This window comes from Crocuta crocuta, unplaced genomic scaffold (genome assembly GCF_008692635.1).
Source record: "Crocuta crocuta isolate KB4526 unplaced genomic scaffold, BGI_CrCroc_1.0 scaffold14, whole genome shotgun sequence".
Lineage (NCBI taxonomy): Eukaryota > Metazoa > Chordata > Mammalia > Carnivora > Hyaenidae > Crocuta > Crocuta crocuta.
This window is the reverse complement of record NW_027530209.1, coordinates 1,463,334-1,483,429: the sequence shown is the minus strand read 5'-3', so window position 1 is coordinate 1,483,429 and position 20,096 is coordinate 1,463,334. Positions and strand designations below refer to the sequence as shown.

At 41.9% G+C, this 20,096-nt stretch overlaps 1 protein-coding gene across 1 annotated transcript in view; it reads right to left on the bottom strand.

Annotated features, from left to right (window-relative positions):
- The window catches only part of COL28A1 (collagen type XXVIII alpha 1 chain), a 170,543-nt gene that overhangs the window by 9,906 nt on the left and 140,541 nt on the right, over positions 1-20,096 (bottom strand). The window contains 7 exon segments of the mRNA XM_077765326.1: positions 3,563-3,582; positions 6,119-6,286; positions 8,699-9,253; positions 10,881-10,917; positions 15,063-15,098; positions 15,188-15,268; positions 15,838-15,906. Of these exon segments, the coding sequence (XP_077621452.1) occupies positions 3,563-3,582; positions 6,119-6,286; positions 8,699-9,253; positions 10,881-10,917; positions 15,063-15,098; positions 15,188-15,268; positions 15,838-15,906 (966 nt within the window).

Below are 20,096 nucleotides of genomic sequence, written 5' to 3'. Positions count from 1 at the left end.
AGTAAGACTAGAGCTACAGGTGCATCCCAGGCTTCTTGTCAGGTGCCTGGCTGGTTGGTGGGACTATATCCCGAAGGAAGGCAATCTGGAGAAGCAGCATCATGAATGCAGTCCATGTTGGGTGCCTGTGGAGCATGCAGAATAAGATCTGCAGAGATCATCAAAAATGTGAACCTGGGGCCCAGGAGAAAGATCTGGACTGGGGAGACAGATTTTGAGAGTTGTTAACAAAGGTGGCTTTGGAACTCAGAAAGAGAAGGCTAAGACCGGATCTTAGAAAAGTTAAGAGTTTATGTTTAAGATATAAACAGAGAAACCTGGGAGAAGACCAAGGAGAGAGAAGACTCCCCCCCAAAAAAAGAGTGGCATGAGATTTATTGCAAATGACAGATTAAGAGGATGGCAGTAAGGATGTACAATTAGAAAGTTGTTTCAGTGTCACATTGGAGGAAGTAGCCTGACTTCAGACATTTTCCCAGGTGAACAGAACTAAGGAAGTTGAGAGAGAGAGGAAGGGAAGGGGAGTAAAGGTGTGTGTGTGTGTGTGTGTGTGTGTGTGTGTGTGTGCGCGCGCGCGCGCGCGCGTGCGTGCCCGCGCATGTATGTGTGTGTTTGACAGAAAGGCAGAGACAGCAGAGACTGGCCTATGGATGAATTTTATTATAAAAAGATAGAGATAGGATATTAGCAAGAGGGACATGAACTAAGAAAGGGCTAGAGAATGTTTTAGTTGTGAGAATGTGAAGCCTATTTATGAGCTCTAGGGAGGGAGTCAGAAATATTGGCAAGAAAGGAAATACTGGCACAACAGTGAAGCAAGTTTCTAGTCTTGGAAGAGGCAGAAAGGAATGCTCCTCAGAGCACAGGTAGGAGACTAAAAGGCATCACATTAGAATTGAAGGTAGAGCCTAGGGTCATGTTTTAGGATGAAGGGATACATCCCATTCCAATATCAAGGCAGAACCTGCCCAGAGCTCTCAATCTTGAAAAAATGCCAATGGAGTCCATTTCAGAGCGACTTCCTCTAGGCAGAACTCAGGTCAGAGCAAGAATGAGTAAACATTGTAGGGAAAGGAGGGTAAGAGATGGGAGAGCGAGCAAGAGTGAAAATGAGATGGAGAGTTTGGAGCAGCTGTGTGACGATGACAGAAGGGGAGTGATGAGACAAGCGGGATGGAGACCAGGGACAGGGTGTCACTAACTGAGAGAGGGTGGGACGGCCAGTCACCAGCCTGCTGTGTTAGTTTGCCATTTACATCATGTACATCAATAGATGCACATTTTCTCCATGGAAATGAGGGGCCTGCATCCTAGCATTGGACTGCATGTCCTGATGGGAACAAAGGGAAGGAGACTCCCAACTTCCCGCTTCCTCCACCGCATGTTTCCACCTGGTACAGAGCTACCCAGAGGGACCTTCCTTCCCACACTAGCTTGCCTCCACCATCCCTGGCTTGTTGTGGAAGCACTCTACATAGGAATCCCCCAGTCTCCTATCCACTAAGAGGAATATATCTCTGCTGCCAGTTATTTAAGTTATTGGCAATCAGGAACAAATTTTCATGATACAGAAAGAAGCTTTGAGGAACGGGTAGACAGGACTTCTTTTCTACTCTTTCAACTGGAGGGGGAAAAAAGCTAGACTGTTGTTACAAGAAACCAGCTCCAGTGAATAAAGAACCTGTGTGTTGACATTAGTTTATTAATGCATTTAGAATGACAGAAAGTGACTTCGTGCAGGAAATTAGTATGCTTATTTCCTTAATGAATCATTATTGGATATAATCAGTTGGTCTGACGAAATGATGTGTCCTTGATTTTATTGCCCCACTCACATTTATATCTTGGAAATCTTAACCTAACTACATACTCCCAGAAAGAAAAAAGGAACATGAGTGCCATTTCTTAGTCCCATAAAAGATAAGGTTGTTTTTAAAACAGTATAATTGATGCCTTTCATTGAAGAAAAATTGGAGATTTCTTTTTTTAGCGTAACATTTGGCATAGCTTTCATTTGGTCAATAAGTATTTATTGGGAAACTATTGTATGAAAGATGAAGCACAATTTTGATTCATAAGTGGGACACAGCATTTACTTCGACACAGATCATGTTCTCAAGGAAGTTAAATCCTTTAGGAGCGTTAAGGTATATACACAAATAATTATTAACAATGTAAAATGTAATCAACTCCAAAGAAAGAATCAATTATCCTGAGATTTCAGGAGAGGAACAGAGTAGAACGGATGCCCATGGTTAGCTTCCCAAGACTGGCCTGAGAGGGCAACAGAGCAGGGGTTACTGAAGTGTTATGAATTTAGTAGAACATGCGATATCCACCTGCTTTCTACATTTCCCAACTCAGCCGTTCACAGATATGTAGTGTGCCTCACATTCTTTCCACAAAAAGATGCAATCCTTAAAATGTAAGTCCTTCCTGGAGTTGAAAACCCATTGAGTTAGATTTCACACAAATGTATAAATAACTAGATTTTTCTCTAAGAACATATTTTGATAGAAGAGGAAGAAGGAAGGCCAGAAGTAAACACTCTAAGGAGTAATGAGGCAACAGAGAAAAGAAATAGAGACCCAGTAATGGAAATACTTCTGGGATCATTTGTTTTATAGTATTGCCTAGGGGTAGGCTTGGGAACAATCTGAGAATCAAAAGGTTTGGACGGATTCATTTTATGTGTTTGGATACTTGTAATTATACATTTGTTTATTTTTGTAATTATGCTTTTAGACAAAGATGGGTGTGCATGCACAGGTATCTAAGTATGTTTTTGTATTTATGTGTGTATGTGCATTATACATGCATATGACAGAGATAGCTGTGAGTAGAAATGCAGATATGTTTGTTCAGACTAAAATCTATTAGGGTCATTCATTGTGTAAAAATTCAGTCTTGCCTTGGTGCTTCTGCAAAGAGAGCCAGCGTGAGAAGTTCTAGAGATAAGGGTTAGAAGCTTTGCAAGCTTCACTGTCTTGATCAGATGCACCCTAGGAGACCTAGCTGAGCCTCAGTTTCCCTTTATGTGGCACTTGGTGTTATAAATCCAAACTATTTTGGATGTACTTTTCTTTTAAAATTTTTAATATTTATTTATTTTTGAGAGAGAGAGAGAGAGAGAATGAGCCAGGGAGGGTCAGAGAGAGATGGAGACACAGAATCCAAAGCAGGCTGTAGGCTCTGAACTGTCAGCACAGAGCCTGACACAGGGTTCAAACTCACAAACCGTGAGATCATGACCTGAGCCAAAGTTGGATGCTTAACTGACTGAACCACCCAGGCACCCCTTGGATGCACTTTTCTTATGCCCTCTCTTCCACAACAACTAGAATGCTTCATTTGTCATAATCTGTTAACATTGTTTGTCTCAGGTCCCTGTCACTTCTGTGTCATGATACCAGAGGCAGAAGGGCTTGCTGTCCCTCATTATGTGTCGTAAGTGCGTTGGAGTTCCCTCAGGCACCTCCACTTTACCTGGTACAAACTTAGCTCATAATTTTCCTTCAAAATACCCCACCCTGGGGTGCCTGGGTAGCTCAGTTGGTTACACATCCACCTCTTAATCATTGGCTCAGGTCATGATCATACAGTTTGTGAGATGGATCTCCCTGTCAGTCTCTGCTCTGATAGCATGAAGCCTGCTTGGGATTCTCTCTCTTCCTCTGTGCCTCTCTCTTTCTCTCTCTCTTTCAAAATAATAAATAAACATAAAAAAAAAACCCACCCTGCCTCCTATAGCCTCCATCTCAGCAGATGGTGTTTCAATTCACTCCAAGTCCAAGTTAGAAATACAGCTGGTTAAGCTCCAATCCACTCTGTCACTAAATCCTGGTCATCCTACTCCAGAAATGACTCTACTCTATGCCTGGTTTGATTCCGACCACCTGCCTTAGTTCAGGGCCTCATGACATCTTGCCTGAACCATCATAGGACCTCACAGCTCAGCTCCAGTCTCCTCTTCCTCCTACTTCTCCATTGTGCTGCAACAGGTTATTCCCCATGAAAACCAAACATGACCATATGACCCTTGCTCTAGAAACTCCTCTGCCTTCCCCTGGCTGCCTGGCCTACAGGTGAAGTTCAAGTTCCTTCTCCTGCCACATGAAGTGTGTAACGTCCAGCTGTAACACTCCCCATTCTTCCACACACATCTTAGGCTCTAGTTAGACTGAACGTGTCCTAAGGTCTTACAATGCCATGTCTTTTGGAATCTCCCTTTGCCCACATGTTCCCTCTGCTGGAAATACCCTTCCCCGAACTACTCTTTTCTTGAGAAACTCCTATTTATCCTTAAAACTCAGCTCAACGCCACTTCCTCTGTAAAGTCTTCCTTACTCTGAAATTAACTGCAATACCTCTTGTGCTTCATCTACAGCTCTGCTAAAGTTCTTAATAATTCTTGCATGTTCCATCTTGTGGATAGGTCATGGACTTCTCTTGGGCAGGAACTGTGTTTTAAGAGCCACCGCCTTATACAGTAGTACATGATCAATATATACGATGGAATTCACTGATTATAAGGAGAGTTCAGAGTTTAAGTGTCACTTGCTGGATCAAACCAGAGTTTGCCTTCATATAGGAAATCTTCAGAAGGGGATGGATTGAGTAGGGGAGGGACAAAGTGTTAAGTCACACAAGCAGGCAAGGCCCCAGGAGCATTCTGTGCTCAGAAAGAGATAAACTGTGTACTTTATTGTCTGTAATTTACTTTTATATGCTCAGTGAAGACCAGGCTTAGCAAACCCCATGGGCCAAATCCAAGTTTTCATCTTTTAGAAACAAGTTTTATCTGAATGTAGCCTCACCTGTTCACTTAAGTATTGACTATGGCTGCTTTTGCACTTCAAACCAATTTTACTTTGTGGTCCTTTACAGAGTTTGCTGACCCCTGATATAGATCATGTGGTAGAAATGTGTATGTAAATTTCAACCTGCAATCCAGGGGCACTCTGCTGCTCTCATTGGAATTACTCATCTTGGAGTCAGTATTTAACCAAATAAAAATATATGAGTCTTTTATACGCTTTTTTGAACAGAGTATAAAAATCCAGTGAGTCCTATAGTCTGTCCCTGTGGGAATGGCAACCTAGACCTGGTTCCTGAATGGTTCTGGGTCCAACTGGTGACCTGGAGGTTTCTCAGGACCTTTGTCCAACTAGATAATTATCTGAATCCTGATGCTAGAATATTATTGCATTTGCTAATAATGAATGTCCCATGGCCTTTCATTAAAGGACAGCACAGGGACTTCACTGAGCTCACAAAATAGGGGCATGACACCTGTGTGTCTCTTGCTAGAAGATGTCCATAGGTATAGTAGAAATCAGTCTAGACCTGTTTTGATTGTAACTTGGTGGGGAAGAGACCACAGCACTCCCTTACCAGTAATTATGGGAGGCTCTCTAATTTTCACCTAAAAGAACCTAATAGCTATGGCTCTTGACCTGACTGGCTGAGATCAGTGCCCAGAAGCTTGCTATGAGGACTGTCCTATTTGTCTCAACACATTTGGGGGGAGTACCTTCATGCACATGTGATTGAGGAGCTCTGAAACAGAGCACTCACCTTGTCCCATATGCGTGCACAGCCTCCCACCCTGCCCCCACTCCGAGCGAAGGAGGTGGAACCTAAATGAGCAAGAGCATGGCTTGGAACATGGAAAATGGCAGCTTGAGCGTGTGCACACCTAGAGGAAACTTGAGAGGACACAGACTGTGGAGTGTCTACACAGAAGGATGAGGGGGAGTTGTGACCTGGTACAAAAGGCTCTGCAGAGCATGGCAACTGGGTGATTCAGAGTATACTGTTAATCTGTTCTAGCATGCACGATTTCTATGACGGTAGCTGGGGTATACTACAAAAAGATTATTTGCAACACTCAATAAATAATTATAAAATATGGAAATATTTTTTAAAAAACATATTCATGTTCATAAGCGCTAGAGCTATTTCAGAACTAGAAATATGAAGACAAAAGTACTACTATTTATAGCCAAGGACCCGAAAATACACATCCCTGCCTCATTTGGTTCTTGACACTGCAGGGCAAGACGGTCTTTGATGTAAAACAGAATACACAATTGTAAGCTCACAAATTAGGTAAGACAGTTACTCACGGACTCTGAAATTTCTTCCTGAGGCTCTGGAGTAGATTCACCAAGTTCTTCCTCCGGTATCCCCAATCCAGGTTGAAGTGATGGAGAACCCAAAACTTGAACGAGGTAGGAATCAAAATCCTCACACTTCTTTTTAAACACTTTTTGCTTCAGGGTGTCTTTTAAAAGAGACGTATAAAAGAGGGATAGTAGGAACAAAATATATTTAAAGAGCTCTTCCACACTCTCCTTAAAATAAATAGATACTTTCACATCACTTGAAGTCAACTGTTCAATGAACTAAGTTTTAAAGCATTTTGGCATCTAAAATATTTCATTTTGGGGTGCCTGGGTGGCTCAGTAGGTATACCAAGCCCAACTCTTGGTATTGGCTCAGATCATGATCTCATGGTTCATGGGTTTGAACCCCACATCGGGCCCTGTACTGGCAGCATGGAGCCTGCTTAGGATTCTCTCTCCCTCTGTCTCTAAACATTTTTTATGTTTATTTATTTTTGAAATAGGAAGAGACAGAGGGTGAGTTGGGTAGTGGCAGAGAGAGAGAGACAGAGAGAGAGAGACAGAGACAGACAGAATCTGAAGCAGGCTCCAGGCTTTGAGCTGTCAGCACAGAGCCTGACGTGGGGCTCGAATTCACAAACCATGAGGTTGTGACCTGAGCTGAAGTCGAACGCTTAACCTACTGAGCCACCCAGGTGACCCTCTCTCCTTCTCTCTCTGTCTGTCCCCCATTCGCACTGTCTGTTTCTCTCAAAATAAATTTAAAAACTTAAAAAAATAATAAAATAAAATAATTCAATTTAATAACATACAACAGCCTATGTATAGGCAAAAGAATGACTTAAATCCTTGCTATCCAAAGCGTCAGTTAACTGAACTACTCTGTGGAAGGGGCAAGTCCTGCCCATAAGAAGTGTAATAGCCTATTACCTCTGGTTTTAGGGATAGCAAAAGGCCAGCCAGTCCAAAAATATATCCCTGATTGGCTAGAATGAATTCTAACTCCTTTGGTTAAGATGATAAAGCTCTTTAATTATTAAAGCATAATATGTCTGAAATGGGTAATATTTATGGCCATTGTAACACATTAAGAGCCCAGGGAGATTGACTGTGTCAGATAAACCCACCGGTCACTGCAGTGTGGTAAGAAAATGAAACCCGGGGTTCAAAAGACCTGAAGAAAGGGAGAAGTGAAAGTGGGAAGGTTCTGAGTGAGGCATGTTATCCTTCCAGTGAGCTGAGTGAGGATCCAGAGGAGGCCAGGAGCAGCCTGAGGCAAGGAAGGCCAGTGCTAGGCCACGTCAGACCCCACTCCAGGATGGGTGGGGAAGGAAAGAGGGAGCCGAACCTAAGACTGCAAACAGATTAAGCATACATTTTACTTCATAAGCCAGAATGAGTAATCAGTTTCCAAAGAATTGGAATATTGCTGGTGGAAGAGTACTGACCCTACTATAATCGTAGATGAGTTAGTGTCTTAGAATGACTCACTGGAAAATATTAGTTCATGTGAAAGGGTAAAGTAGTAAAGGGAAGCCCATCAGATTAGCATGATGAATATTAATAATGTTGTACTCTAAGATAAACTCCTGGGGCACTCCTGGGCTCAGTCAGTTAAGTGTCCAATTCTTGATACAGGCTCAGGTCATTATCTCACAGTTCTTGAGATCGGGCTCTACATTGGGCTCTGCACTCACAACATGAAGCCTGCTTAGGATTCTCTCTTTCTCTCTCTCTCTCTCTCTGCCCCACCCTGCATCTCTCAAAACAAACTCAAAAAAAAACAAAACTCCTGATATCCACCTGTTTACTCTTCATTATCTTCATATTTTGTAAGAGCAAAGAATGGAAACTAGAAACCAGAATAGAATAATCCCAGTTACTTGTCTTTCTCATCTCTTTAGATTACCATAACTTTTTTTCATTCATCATGTACTTCTTAATTCATTTTGCTTCCATGGATATTTTCTGTTTTGCTGTTGGCTTACTGCATCTCTTATGCAAGTTAGGTAACTTTTTGGACATTAACTAGTCTTAGAAATACCCCAAATTTAACTCTTTCTTTTTAACCATGCCCTCAAACATAGATAGCCCAGTTAACAAACTCCATGGCCATCTCAGCACTTATTCCAAATGAAGAGAGAGTACAAGAGATTATACTCTCTAAGCCGGATTGATGCTAAATGTGTTTTACTTTCCAAAGTTTATGTGTTCAATTAAATGTCGGTGTAAGCCTCATTAGCCTTCTACTGGTTTCCATTTTTGGTCAGAATAATCCAGGGGCACCTGAGTGGCTTAGTCGGTTGAGCGTCCGACTTTTGCTTAGGTCTTGATCTCGCGGTTCGTGGGTTCGGGCCCCATGTCAGGCTCTGTGCTGACTGCCAGCTCAGAGCCTGGAGCCTGTTTCAGTCTGTGACTCCCTCTCTCTCTGACCCTCCCCTGCTCATGCTGTCTCTCTCTCTCCTAGAAATAAATAAAACATTAAAAAAAATTAAAAAAAAAAGAATAATCCAGTGATGTAGTACTTGGAAGAATAACATAAATTGCTTTCACCTGATGCTGAGTCTTACCTTGCAGGGTAATGAAGTCATCAAACTGATAAACATGCTCACTATCTGGGTCAGTAGCAATTAGATTCATTTCTTTGTGGAACATTTCAAAGTTGGGGTCATTTTTCTTCACTACCCCAATCACAAATATTTCCACATTGATGTCACTGGCTTTCTTCACCACCTCTGTCAGATTCTTTTCATCTCGAGTATCTGTCTGCCCATCAGTGATGACTAAGGCCACCTTCTTTACACCTGGCCTTGCGGCTTCAAACATGTGGTTAGCTTCATGGAGAGCTGTGGCTGTGTAGGTGCCTTCCCCCAGATACTGCATATTGTCCACAGCCAGCTTGAAGGCATCCTTGTTGGAGAACTGTGTCAAATGAGCCACCTTCTCGACCTTATGGCTATAGTTGATTATGCCTATGCGGGCCGTAGCAAGGTCCAGAGCAACCTGGTCAGACAGAGTCTTCACAAGATTTTTGATGATCTGGAAGTTCTCCAGCCCCACACTTTCTGAGCTGTCAATCACAAACAGCAGTTCTAGAGGAGTCTCTTTGCATTTGGGCCCACAACCTAAAAGGTGCGTTGAGGTAGAAATGTTGCATGAATGAAAATCAAAACTTACTGATTGGTATCAGGTTGGTATGAGAGAGGGGAGGGGATGAACCAGAGACCTGGATTATTACCTTCCTTTTCTGTGAGGGTTAACATAGCTAACAATTGTCCCCCATCTGGCTTCTATATCTGACTTAAAAAAAATGCTGCAAAAACAACCCCACAAAAAACCCCACCAAAACACAGTAGAGGATAAAATAATGAACACCTATGCGCCAATTTCTCAGATTAAAAAAATACATTTTTAGAAGAGATTGCATCCCTGTGTATGCCTTCCTGACAACATCGTCTCCCTCTTCCGAAGAGATAACCCTATCCTTAGTTTGCTCTTTATCCTTCCAGCATTTGAATTGAAACAGAATCTGCAAGCTACTATTTTAGCCTTCAATCATATCCTTATGTGAGAATTGCTACCTGCTCATTAGCATGAGCAGTGGGTAAAGTGATGGATTAAAAATGTTTAATCGTGGGGGAAGGATTAGGATCTGTAACTGTTCATCAGAATAGCTGCCACCAGCTACTGAGTATATGTCCCGAGTCCCTCACAGTGACCACTAAGGGGGCTCAGTGAGGCCAGCATCTATCCATACTCTGAAAACCTTTTAAGAAGAATGATCTCAGACTTCTGGTCAATAAACAACTTCTATTTAGGGTTTACCATTCAAAGCAATCGTTAGAATCACCAGGAAATAAGAACTATCAGGGCTCCATTGGTTTATTCATATCCTTGAGTTGCCCAACAGCCCTACCACAAAAAATCATGAGGAAACATGGTGCTATTTTTACAGGGCTTCTAGAACTCAGAAGCCACCTCTAAACTGGCCCATCACCATACAGAATCCCCGGTGGGTTCTTAAAGCCCAGAGGTCTTTTGGGGGACAAGCCAGTTCAGGGGTTCTCTGAATGGAAAAACAATGACATTTCTGCCTCTGTCCATTTTAAACACACAAGTTTATCGCATCTTCATTAGTCTATTAATCTCTTGCCTTTTGGTTAATCTCTTTCCTTCCTCTTTCTGCTAACTCTATTTTACGTCAAACAAATTTAGCCATAGAAGCATTTAGATAGAGCTCTGAAGCAAGATGACCTCCAGGCTCTGTCAGCCTGCCTTTGAAATGAAATGCACTCCAGAAATAGTGCTTCAAACTCCATTCAGAGAGACTTTTTGCTTCAGGAAAAACACAGACATTATAATCGCCAGCCAGGCTGGATTCAAATACCAGTTGGGCCCCTGTGGTCATATTTCTTTTGTTGTTTTTTTCCTTCCCAAGCTCAGGTAAATGTCACTGAATACAAATGAGCTCTGTGCTCACAAAAGGCCTGGCTGCCCACAGACTCTGGGGCCAGTATCTTCACTCTTCTGTGAACCACCCTGGGAAGATGAGTTCTTTTTTTAAATCAGGATTCCTACAGCCCCTCTCACTGCTTCCTGCCGTTTCCCACTGACTTTTCAAAAGAGCTTCAAACTTTCCCATGAGCTGTATCATATCTATCTCTGGGTGACCACACTTATCTTGACCAACACAGAACGTAGTGGGGTTGGTACTTTAAAGTGATGATTCTCTTCTTGACAGCCAAATCTTACCACATATCTCAAAAATAATTTTGATAATTTCTTCTTTCTGGAGGACAAAAGAAAAATGTATTAATTATATGACCATAATATTTCTTTCTATAGTCCTCCAAGCTATGTCTTACTGCAATCAGCATTGCTCTGTTTGCTTTTATTCTTTGACCAAAGAAAATAAATAGCACAGGGGTTAAAAGTTGGCCATAATATATCATAACTGAAATGTGTTTGTGTTGTGAAATGTCATAGCTCAGATTTTCGGAGTTCAGATGGTGGCTCCCGCATCTATCAGCTGTGTGATCTTGGACACTGGATGACCTAACAGCCTCTGTGTCTCAGGGATGTGGTGGATATCAAATGAGGCTACGCACACAGAACTCCTAGGATAGGGTCTAGCCCGTAAGGCACCGCTTACAAAGGTGCAGGCAATGTGTACAATCAGCTACACAGTTGAACCTACATGTGCCGAGCAACTAAGTTAAGTACTGGGACCAAAAGAGAATTCATTCTACACTGTATTCCTCTTTCTTTTCTCTACCACTGTCCAGTTTTGCAAGTCTCCGTCCCAGGTCCCTAATACTTTGACTTTGGCACTTCCATGAAATGTACCCGTGTTCCTGAATGTCCCTAGTCCTTCTGCCATCAGCCCCAGCAGAAGAGCCTGGGATGCAGCGGGCAGTAGAAATAAAGCTGCCAGTGCCCCACCCTGAGTAGCACATTCATGAACAACTGGGATGATACAACAGAAGGCAGGATTCTATATTTGCCAAAGACAGGAAGCTGACAGGACTGATTAACTTAATAGAAGCCCAGAAAAATCTCAACAGGAAGGAGGCATGAACCTGATCTAAGAAGATAAAATTTCATAGTTGCGAAAGTAAAGTTTTAAAGAAAAAAATCTATACTGACAGAATTGGGGTAAAGATGACCTCGCTGGTGAGGTGACTTAACAGAAACACGTATGGAAAATAGGGCATTTTAATTTAATTGCATTTTTAATTTAAACTGAGTAAAAGCCAATGATTCCATGTGGCCAGTTAAAAAGAACTTCCAATACCATCTTATAAAATTATATAAGATGAGGAAGTCATCAACATCACTGACATCTCTTTTGGGGGGTCTTGTCACATTTTAGCACATTTAGAGAGGCATTTAATAAATCTGAAACCAGGACGTGTCCAGAAATGGACAATGCCTATATATATAATAAATTTGGAAAGGGGAAATATATGTGTTTATGTATTTATGTGTAATTTTTTTACAAGTGGAGAAAATACTAGACACCAAGTTTACGATTACAGTTTTTCATGAAACATTATATCATAATTAATTTACCATATTATTAAGTATTCTGAAACACTTGATTACTGAAGTCAGATACATAGTCATCTAAGGCTCTTGATGCATCCCGCCAGAGTGACCTTCAGAAAAGGTGTAACAGACACTGCTGCCAGCAGTATGTCAGAAAACCTGTTTTATTTTAGACACACAAAACTGGTTATTACTATGATATAATCTTTGCCATTTGGTAGAACAAGATATTGTGGTATTTTAAACTATACTTATGCAATTCTTAGTGAGGCTAAATTTTATTTCATAAGCACGTTTCCAAGTTGTATCCTCTTGTGCAAATTCTTTGTATGTCCTTTGTCCATTGTTTTCTGTTAAAATGTTTCTCTTTCACTGACTTATAAAAATAATTTCAATATCAAAATTGCATTTTATTGCTTTTCATTGTGCTTTTATGGCATAACAGGGTCTAAAATGCTTTAAGAACACACATATATCAATTTTTCCTCTTATTCTTTGCTTTTATGTGACTGAAATGGTTTTATTTTTTTCCATTCAAATTGCCCAGTGACTATTTTGGCTATTTTTGCCAATGATGAAGGCATCAAATTTATATCCATTAATGGTCTAGTAAGAAGTAGACAAATAAATACTTTTGTAAGAGCTTCGCTGTTGGATTGGCGTCAAGGAGCCATGTTGGTCTGCTGGGATTTACAGCAGGCGGGGTGGGGACACTGAGAAACACTAGCATGTAAGGGACAGGTGGAGAAACAGGCTTTCTGAAGCAATTTGGCACAAAGTATTACAACATTGAACTCTGTCAATGGTATTTGCCTCTTAAAAGACTAGTTTGCTAGTCTGGAATGAATCTACAACTGACAGCTGTTTGGGGATATATTTGATCAGGGAGAGAACATGGGTGGGAAGAAGAAAGGGGCCTTCTAAGAACAGCATTCATGAGGGAGCTGCTTAGATTTGGTACCAGACAAACCAACTCTGGCTATGAGGGCTCTGCTACTTGCTAGCAAGGTGACTTCAGGCACATGGCTCAAGCTTTCTATCTGACTTAGCATGTCTTTCATTGAAGTATAGATAACAGTACCTCATGGGGCTATCATATGGATTAACATGGAGTCTTGGGAAGGGAGGGGTGTGGCCTACAGCCTGTCCCTTTCTCATTGCACCCCCTCCCCACCAGTTCTACACTACTTGGGGCCTAGGCCAGAATTCGTGTGGTGAACACAATTCTCAATTCTGAGCTGTGTCCAAATTTCCTGAAAGCACTTGCCACTTGCCCACCTTTTGGGTGGACTCATGCATACAGGCCAATGCTGTCAGCTTTCCAAATGGGCCATTTAGGCAGGCAATTCTGGAATCCTGTGTATCCAGAGTGTAGTATAGGGGGGCATGAGCTCAGGGTGGTCACTTTTGTTGGCCCTGATGACTCCTCACCCAGGAAAAAGTGCAGCTGAAAAAGCACTAAAGGTCCAGAGTGGGCCCTCTAAAACATGTGCCCCCAGGCACCTTACCGAGTAAGAGTGGTACTGATGTGAAGGAGCCTACACAGTACCAGTCACATACTAGATTCTCACTTAATGCAAATTCTCTCTTCCTTCATTCATCCTTCCCTGCTAGCCCCTTTTCTAGAATCTAGAAAGCCAAGATCAGCAGAATGACATCCCCATTTCTAAGATCTCTGCCTTTTGGTTAAAAATCGTCTGCTCAAGAGATAAAAGCTTAACTTGGCCACAAAAATCACATCGTTTTTTCTGCTCAGGATCTACATATCTACTCCTATCACAGCATTTATCAAGCTGCAGGTAAACATTGTTTGCTTGTCTTTCTTTCTAATGGGCTGTGAGCTTCTTGAGTTCAGAGACATAGTCTTTTTTTCTCGACGATTCCCCTGGCGCCTGTCAGAGCCTGACTCAGAATACTTGCTCAATAAATGTCAGTGAAATGAGTGAACAAATGAATGGATGAAGGAAGCCAGACCCTCTCCCCATGTTGGGATAGGAGGGAGGGTATAAACCAATGTGTTCCTCTGCACATTTGACATACCCTCTCCCTGCTCCTCTGGGGGTCCCATAGGCATCTGGGGGTGTCTGACTTGTGGTGAGGAAGAATGAAGAGGAAAAGGCAAACAGGCCATTAAAAAGTGTGCATTCTCTTTGTCATATGTCTCTTGTTTCTTAGGTCACCACCTCAACTCCCATCCACCTACACCCGGATTCACTTAGCACAGCACCTAGGTCAGCATCCCCAGACCATGACCCACTGAACAACCAAAAAAGAGGGAAAAGGAGAAGGTTTCCATTGCTTCTCCACTCCAGGAGACGTAGTGCCTTCCAACAAGAAAGGACTTTGCCACAGAAATTCTAAAACTCTAAAAGCACCACAGAGTGGGACTTTAACGAGTCAGCTTTTTGTTTGCAATGATGCGGGGGGCACAGGGAAAATTTGTTGCTCACAAGTTCTGTTGACTAAGTGAATCCTTACATTAGAGTAATTCCCATTTTGTGATCGCTGTTCTTGGAGCACTTCCTAAAGGAGCTAGTTCAAGGAAACAGAACCCCCATTTGGGAATGTGAAGGATCATGTAAATTAAAAGTCATCTGCTTCCTTGGCTTCTTTTAAACAGCTCACCTCCTGTGACCATGTCTAGCAGGGTCAGAGGGGAGTAGCGGCCCATCACCACCAGGCTGGGTAAGGGCTGCCCGGTGTTAGTTCTCCCTCAAGCTCAGATCAGTTACCTCATGCCCAGTCAACACTGGGCTTGTAGCAGTGCTATCATTTAAAAAGGAACTGAAACTCTGTGTCAAAAGAATTCATACATCTGAAGCTAAAACAAGAATGTAATAATTTTGCAAGCACAAACCCTCAATTACCCTCCAGATGGATACTCACTGTAAGTCCTGCGTCTCCCTTTGGTCCTTGTAACCCCTACTTAGAGGAAGAAGAGTAACAGTCAGTATCGGTTGGAACTAGCTGATGTATGAAATTACAGTAAGACTTTAAAAATCACTTCTTGCCTGTTTTCCTGGGGATCCGGGCTCCCCAATTTCCCCTTTATCACCTTTCTTTCCCACAGCGCCCCGTTCTCCATGCTCTCCCTTTGTAATATAGTGAAAAAAAAAGTTTATAATGTAAATATTAAAGCAAAATAAGAAAAACTCTAAAATTTGGTCATTTCCAAGCGGTATCTCTTAAAGACCTATGCTTGTTGATACAAATATACTATAGGAAAAAAAAATGGGAAGCATTATATTGACATCCCCCCCCACCCCCGACCCAGCTGCCTGGTATGACCTGGTACCATAATCTAATGATGAGCCAGAATTCTCCAGGTGAGGAGATTTTGAGATACTATTGGACAGGCTTGCCGCCTTTGGGAAGTTCAACTATTATAACATTCTACACCAGTTATCCAGGTTTTTGTGCATGGTATGTTGTAAGGATTTGTTCCTTTACCAGCTGGCTTTTAAGGATGAAGAAAATGAGATTTTATGAAGTAAGCATGTTTGTAGGTAGGAAAGGAAATGCATAAGGATCTGCTTTCAAATGGATTTTTTCCTCTGAGAGCTTTAAGGATGAATGACCAGTAGAAGCGCTCTTCTAAAGTTTAGGTTAGGCTGTTGGGATCCTAAACCTAAGCATTTCTCTAAGGCCCTGAAATACTTACCTTCTGGCCTGGGAGGCCATGGCCTGTCATGCCCTTTGGCCCCGGAAAGCCTTGAGGTCCTTGCTCCCCCTACACATAATATGAAAAAAGGATCATCCCATTAATTTCCCAAGATAACTCAGAAAATTCTTTGGGTCAGATATGTACTTGGAGTTTCAGAACAGCATTATAACATTATCTAAATTGGGGGGGGAGGGGTGCCTGGGTGGCTCAGTCAGTTAAGTGTCCCACTCTTGATTTCGGCTCAGGTCGTGATCTCATTCATGTGTTTGAGACTGGCGTTGGGCTCTGCACTGACAGTGCGGAGCCTGCCTGGGAGTCTCGGTCTTCCTCACTCTGCTCTCTGCCCCTCCCTCTGCCTTCTCAAAAATAAATAAATAAACATTAAAAAAATGAACTGGGGGGGAAATATGTATGTCAGCTGGGCTTGATTCTTTGCTAGGAAAAGTTTAACTTCTGAATCTAGGGTAGAAGTGAAGGAGCTGATTTGCCTATTTCTGTGGTGTAATTACTCCCACCTTGGCCAATTTCAAACTATGAACATTATCTCAATCAGTTCACAAATAACAAGCAGCTCTTATTTCAGCTGTAATACTAACGGTGATTTTTATAACCTTTTCTACATTTTCTGTATTTTTGACATGTTAAAAGCATGTATTATCTTAATAATGAAGGAAAAGAGGATATAACAGCATGTATCTACCCAATGGATGCCAAAGAGCTGTCTATATAATCACTATATACTATTAGTTCCAGCCCTGATAATCTGTACCATGAATCTATTTATCTAAATTTAGTACCTCCTTAATTCCGAAAATAATTTTTTTTTTCATTCAGGACTTTAACCGCCCCCTCCCATACCTTAACATCATCTCCTGTTCCCTGCCCCCTGCCCCGAACCCACACAGATTTAAAGGGCTTTCATGATGCTGAGCATGAAACAGAATAACCCCTGATTCTGCTTAACTCTGGATCATTAGCAATGAGTCTGTGGCAAAGCTTTGTGGGACCATGAGCTCCTGGGATTTCACCTGCTTACCTTGAACATCTTTCTCAAAGGTATAATGACCACACCTACTAGAATCTCTGGGATGCCTAATGAAAACCTCAGAATCCAGGATAGGGGTAGGAGTAGAATATGCATTTTGCCATGGCCTCTTAGGGCTGAGAGCTGCTGCTCCAGAAGGCAGGATAGCTTGCTTGGAGACCATTGTAACTTTGAGTATCAGCATTCCTCAGCCTCCCTTCTTAGCTCATTGGCTATCAAACTTATTAAAAGCAACAGAATGCTTTCTTTTAAAAAATATTAATAATAAATATTTCAGACCCATAAAATTTATACTGAAGAATGCAAACACTGACCTATATAGCACCATATTAAAAAACGAAATGGTGCAGATACCACTGAACCCCTGATGTACCCAATTCTGTGTTCCTAACAAGAGGGGAAATCTTTTCTGAAGTTGACATGCATCACTCAGATCCATGTTTTTATGCTTTTACCACATACATATATATTCTAAGACAATGGATAATATTTAATACTTTAAACTTCAGATAAGTGATATATTTATGAATTCAGTTGTATTCTAAAACTTTTTTTAAGCTTGGCTATTTAAGAGAGAGAGAGAGTATGCTTGAGGGAGGATAGGGAGAGAGAATCTTAAGTGGGCTCAAGGGGACAAGTGGGATAGGAGACAGGCAGAGCCCAACACAGGGCTTGAACCCACAAACTTTGAGATCATTACCTGAGCCAGAACTAAGAATGGGATGCTTAACCAACTAAGGCACTCAAGCACCCCACATCCAATTGTTATTAAAAAAATTTTTAACATTTGTTTATTTTTTGAGAGACAAAGAGTGTTAGCAGAGGAGGGGCAGAGACCGAGAGAGTCACAGAATCCAAAGCAGGCTCCAGGCTCTGAACTGTCAGCACAGAGCCTAGTACAGGGCTCGAACTCATGAACCACAAGATCATGACCTGAGCCAAAGTTGGATGCTTCACTGACTGAGCCACCCAGGCACCCTCCAATTTTTATTTTAAATATCAGCATTATCTATTTGAAATTTGTCTGTGTACGGGGCGCCTGGGTGGCTCAGTCAGTTAAGCGTCCGACTTGAGCTCAGGTCATGATCTCACAGTTTTTGGGTTCGAGCCCCGCGTCAGGCTCTGTGCTGACAGCTCAGAGACTGGAGCCCGCTTCAGATTCTGTATCTCCCTCTCTCTCTGACCCTCCCTTGCTCATGCTGCCTCTCTCTCTCTCAGAAATAAATAAATCATTAAAAAAAGTTAAAAAAAAAAAGAAATTTGTGTACATATACATAGTTCTAGTTTGCAAATTTTCTCTGCTATACAGTATGCCATTAAGTAATTAGACTATAATTTATCCATTATCCTAGTGATGGACATTTAGGTTCTTTCCTGGTTACAAATAACACTTCAATAAATATGCTCTTATACATCTTTGCATACTTGTACACATCCCTAGGAGGGAACCTTTTCATTAAAACAAATCTTATTCAGAGGGTACAAAATACGATGAATATAATTGGAGGCTCCTGTGGAAATGAAATATATAACTTTTTGTTGGACCCAGGACTTGGCTAAACTTTTAGGTCCTTTTCATCTCTGCCATGTATTTCTAAATGGAAGGCAGGTATGGGTTTACAGTTTTGCCTCTTCAATTCAGCTCCAGAGGACTTAAACCAAGCTCCTCACAAAGGTCAGATTGCAGAGAACTCATTCGCCTAAGGTCTTTCTCACTTTGATAACTGTTAAGCCAAGCACAATACTGTGATAGAATGAGCTCACAGTAAAGGCTTATGCAGTATTGTGCGTGGATGTCTCAGGCCTGAGGAGACCCCCCACCCCCACCCCGGAAGAAGGAGTGGCCCCTCTGTTAGTTGCTTCAGTGGTGATAGGAGACAGGCAGAGATCACTGGTCTTCTGTATTCAGTTCATACTCAAGAGAGAATAGTCTCTCACCAGGAAACATGGTGGGATTGAGAGCCCCAGAGCCTTGGATAGCGATTGGTGCCACTTAAATAAGCCCGAGACAATAAACCCACATTCAGCTTCCAAGCTGGAGATTCAAGCAGGAGAAAGGAGAGGAGAAAAATATGTTCTGTTCCTGAGATTGCACAGCTAACACTAGTACGAAGAGGAATAGACAGGAATCTGTAGAGCACAGACCAACATCATTACACTTGCTGAAAAACACGCTCTAAGAGTGGATGTGCAGCCTCATCTTGAATACGAAGCATAGAAGGGTCTGTCTACATACAGACTGGGTGGCCAGTTCACAGAGTCATAGGCAGGGTGGTGGGAAGATACCTGCCTGAGATTCTGCCTGTTCTTCTCTGTTCTAATTAAAAAGAAAATAAGAACCAAAAGTTATATGAAATGTATCTTCTTAAGAAAGATGTGTCAGTAAGTGACACTTTGGCATAAATTAGTTTTCTCATATTTTTTGGTGGAGGTGTAGGAGGACATCTTTGTTCGACCAGGTACCTGGTTGAAAGGTAGCTTGAGGGTGTCAAGAAAATGCTTGAGCCCTCTGGGGCCTGAGTTGGGGGGATGGTGTCAGGAGGTTTCCTAGCCAGGCAGAAGGGGGTTGAAGGCTCATGAGGGAACACTAGAAGGAGATCTACCCTTGGCTTTGCTGCGGCCCGGAAGGACAGAAGAGCATGGAAAACAAAGCAGCTGGGACTGTCATCTGATAGCAAATTATCACTGGGAATTGCACTCAGACAAAGTGGGTCCAGAAAGAACTTGACACTTATTATTCAGAATAATTCTTTCTTTTACAACCTTTTGGATCCTATGATAGCTAATATAGGTGTCCAATAAATGTTTACGAGGAACCAGCTTCCTTTAAGAAATTACACAATTTCCTAGCAAACTAAAAAGCTACTGTGGCCTCACTGCCAAGCCCTGAGGGAAAAACCTCAAAGTAGCCACTAATCATGTTAGGATCAGCTCCATGGTCAGGAATTTATTTTGCATTACTTCACATTGTAGATATTTTATATGTAATTGTTAACGCTGTAGCTATTCCAGGCAGCTGGGTTTTCCTATAAAAAGGCCATTTTTTTTCTTTTTAATTATCAGTTTCCTTTCAAAATACTTGAAATCTTCCTATAACTTTCAGAGTGCACTATCTGGCTAATAGCAAGCAAACCCCTTGATTTAGCAGAGGTGAATGCTCTCCAATCATCTGGTTTTTTCCTTACAAGTCTCAGGAAAATGATACACAATT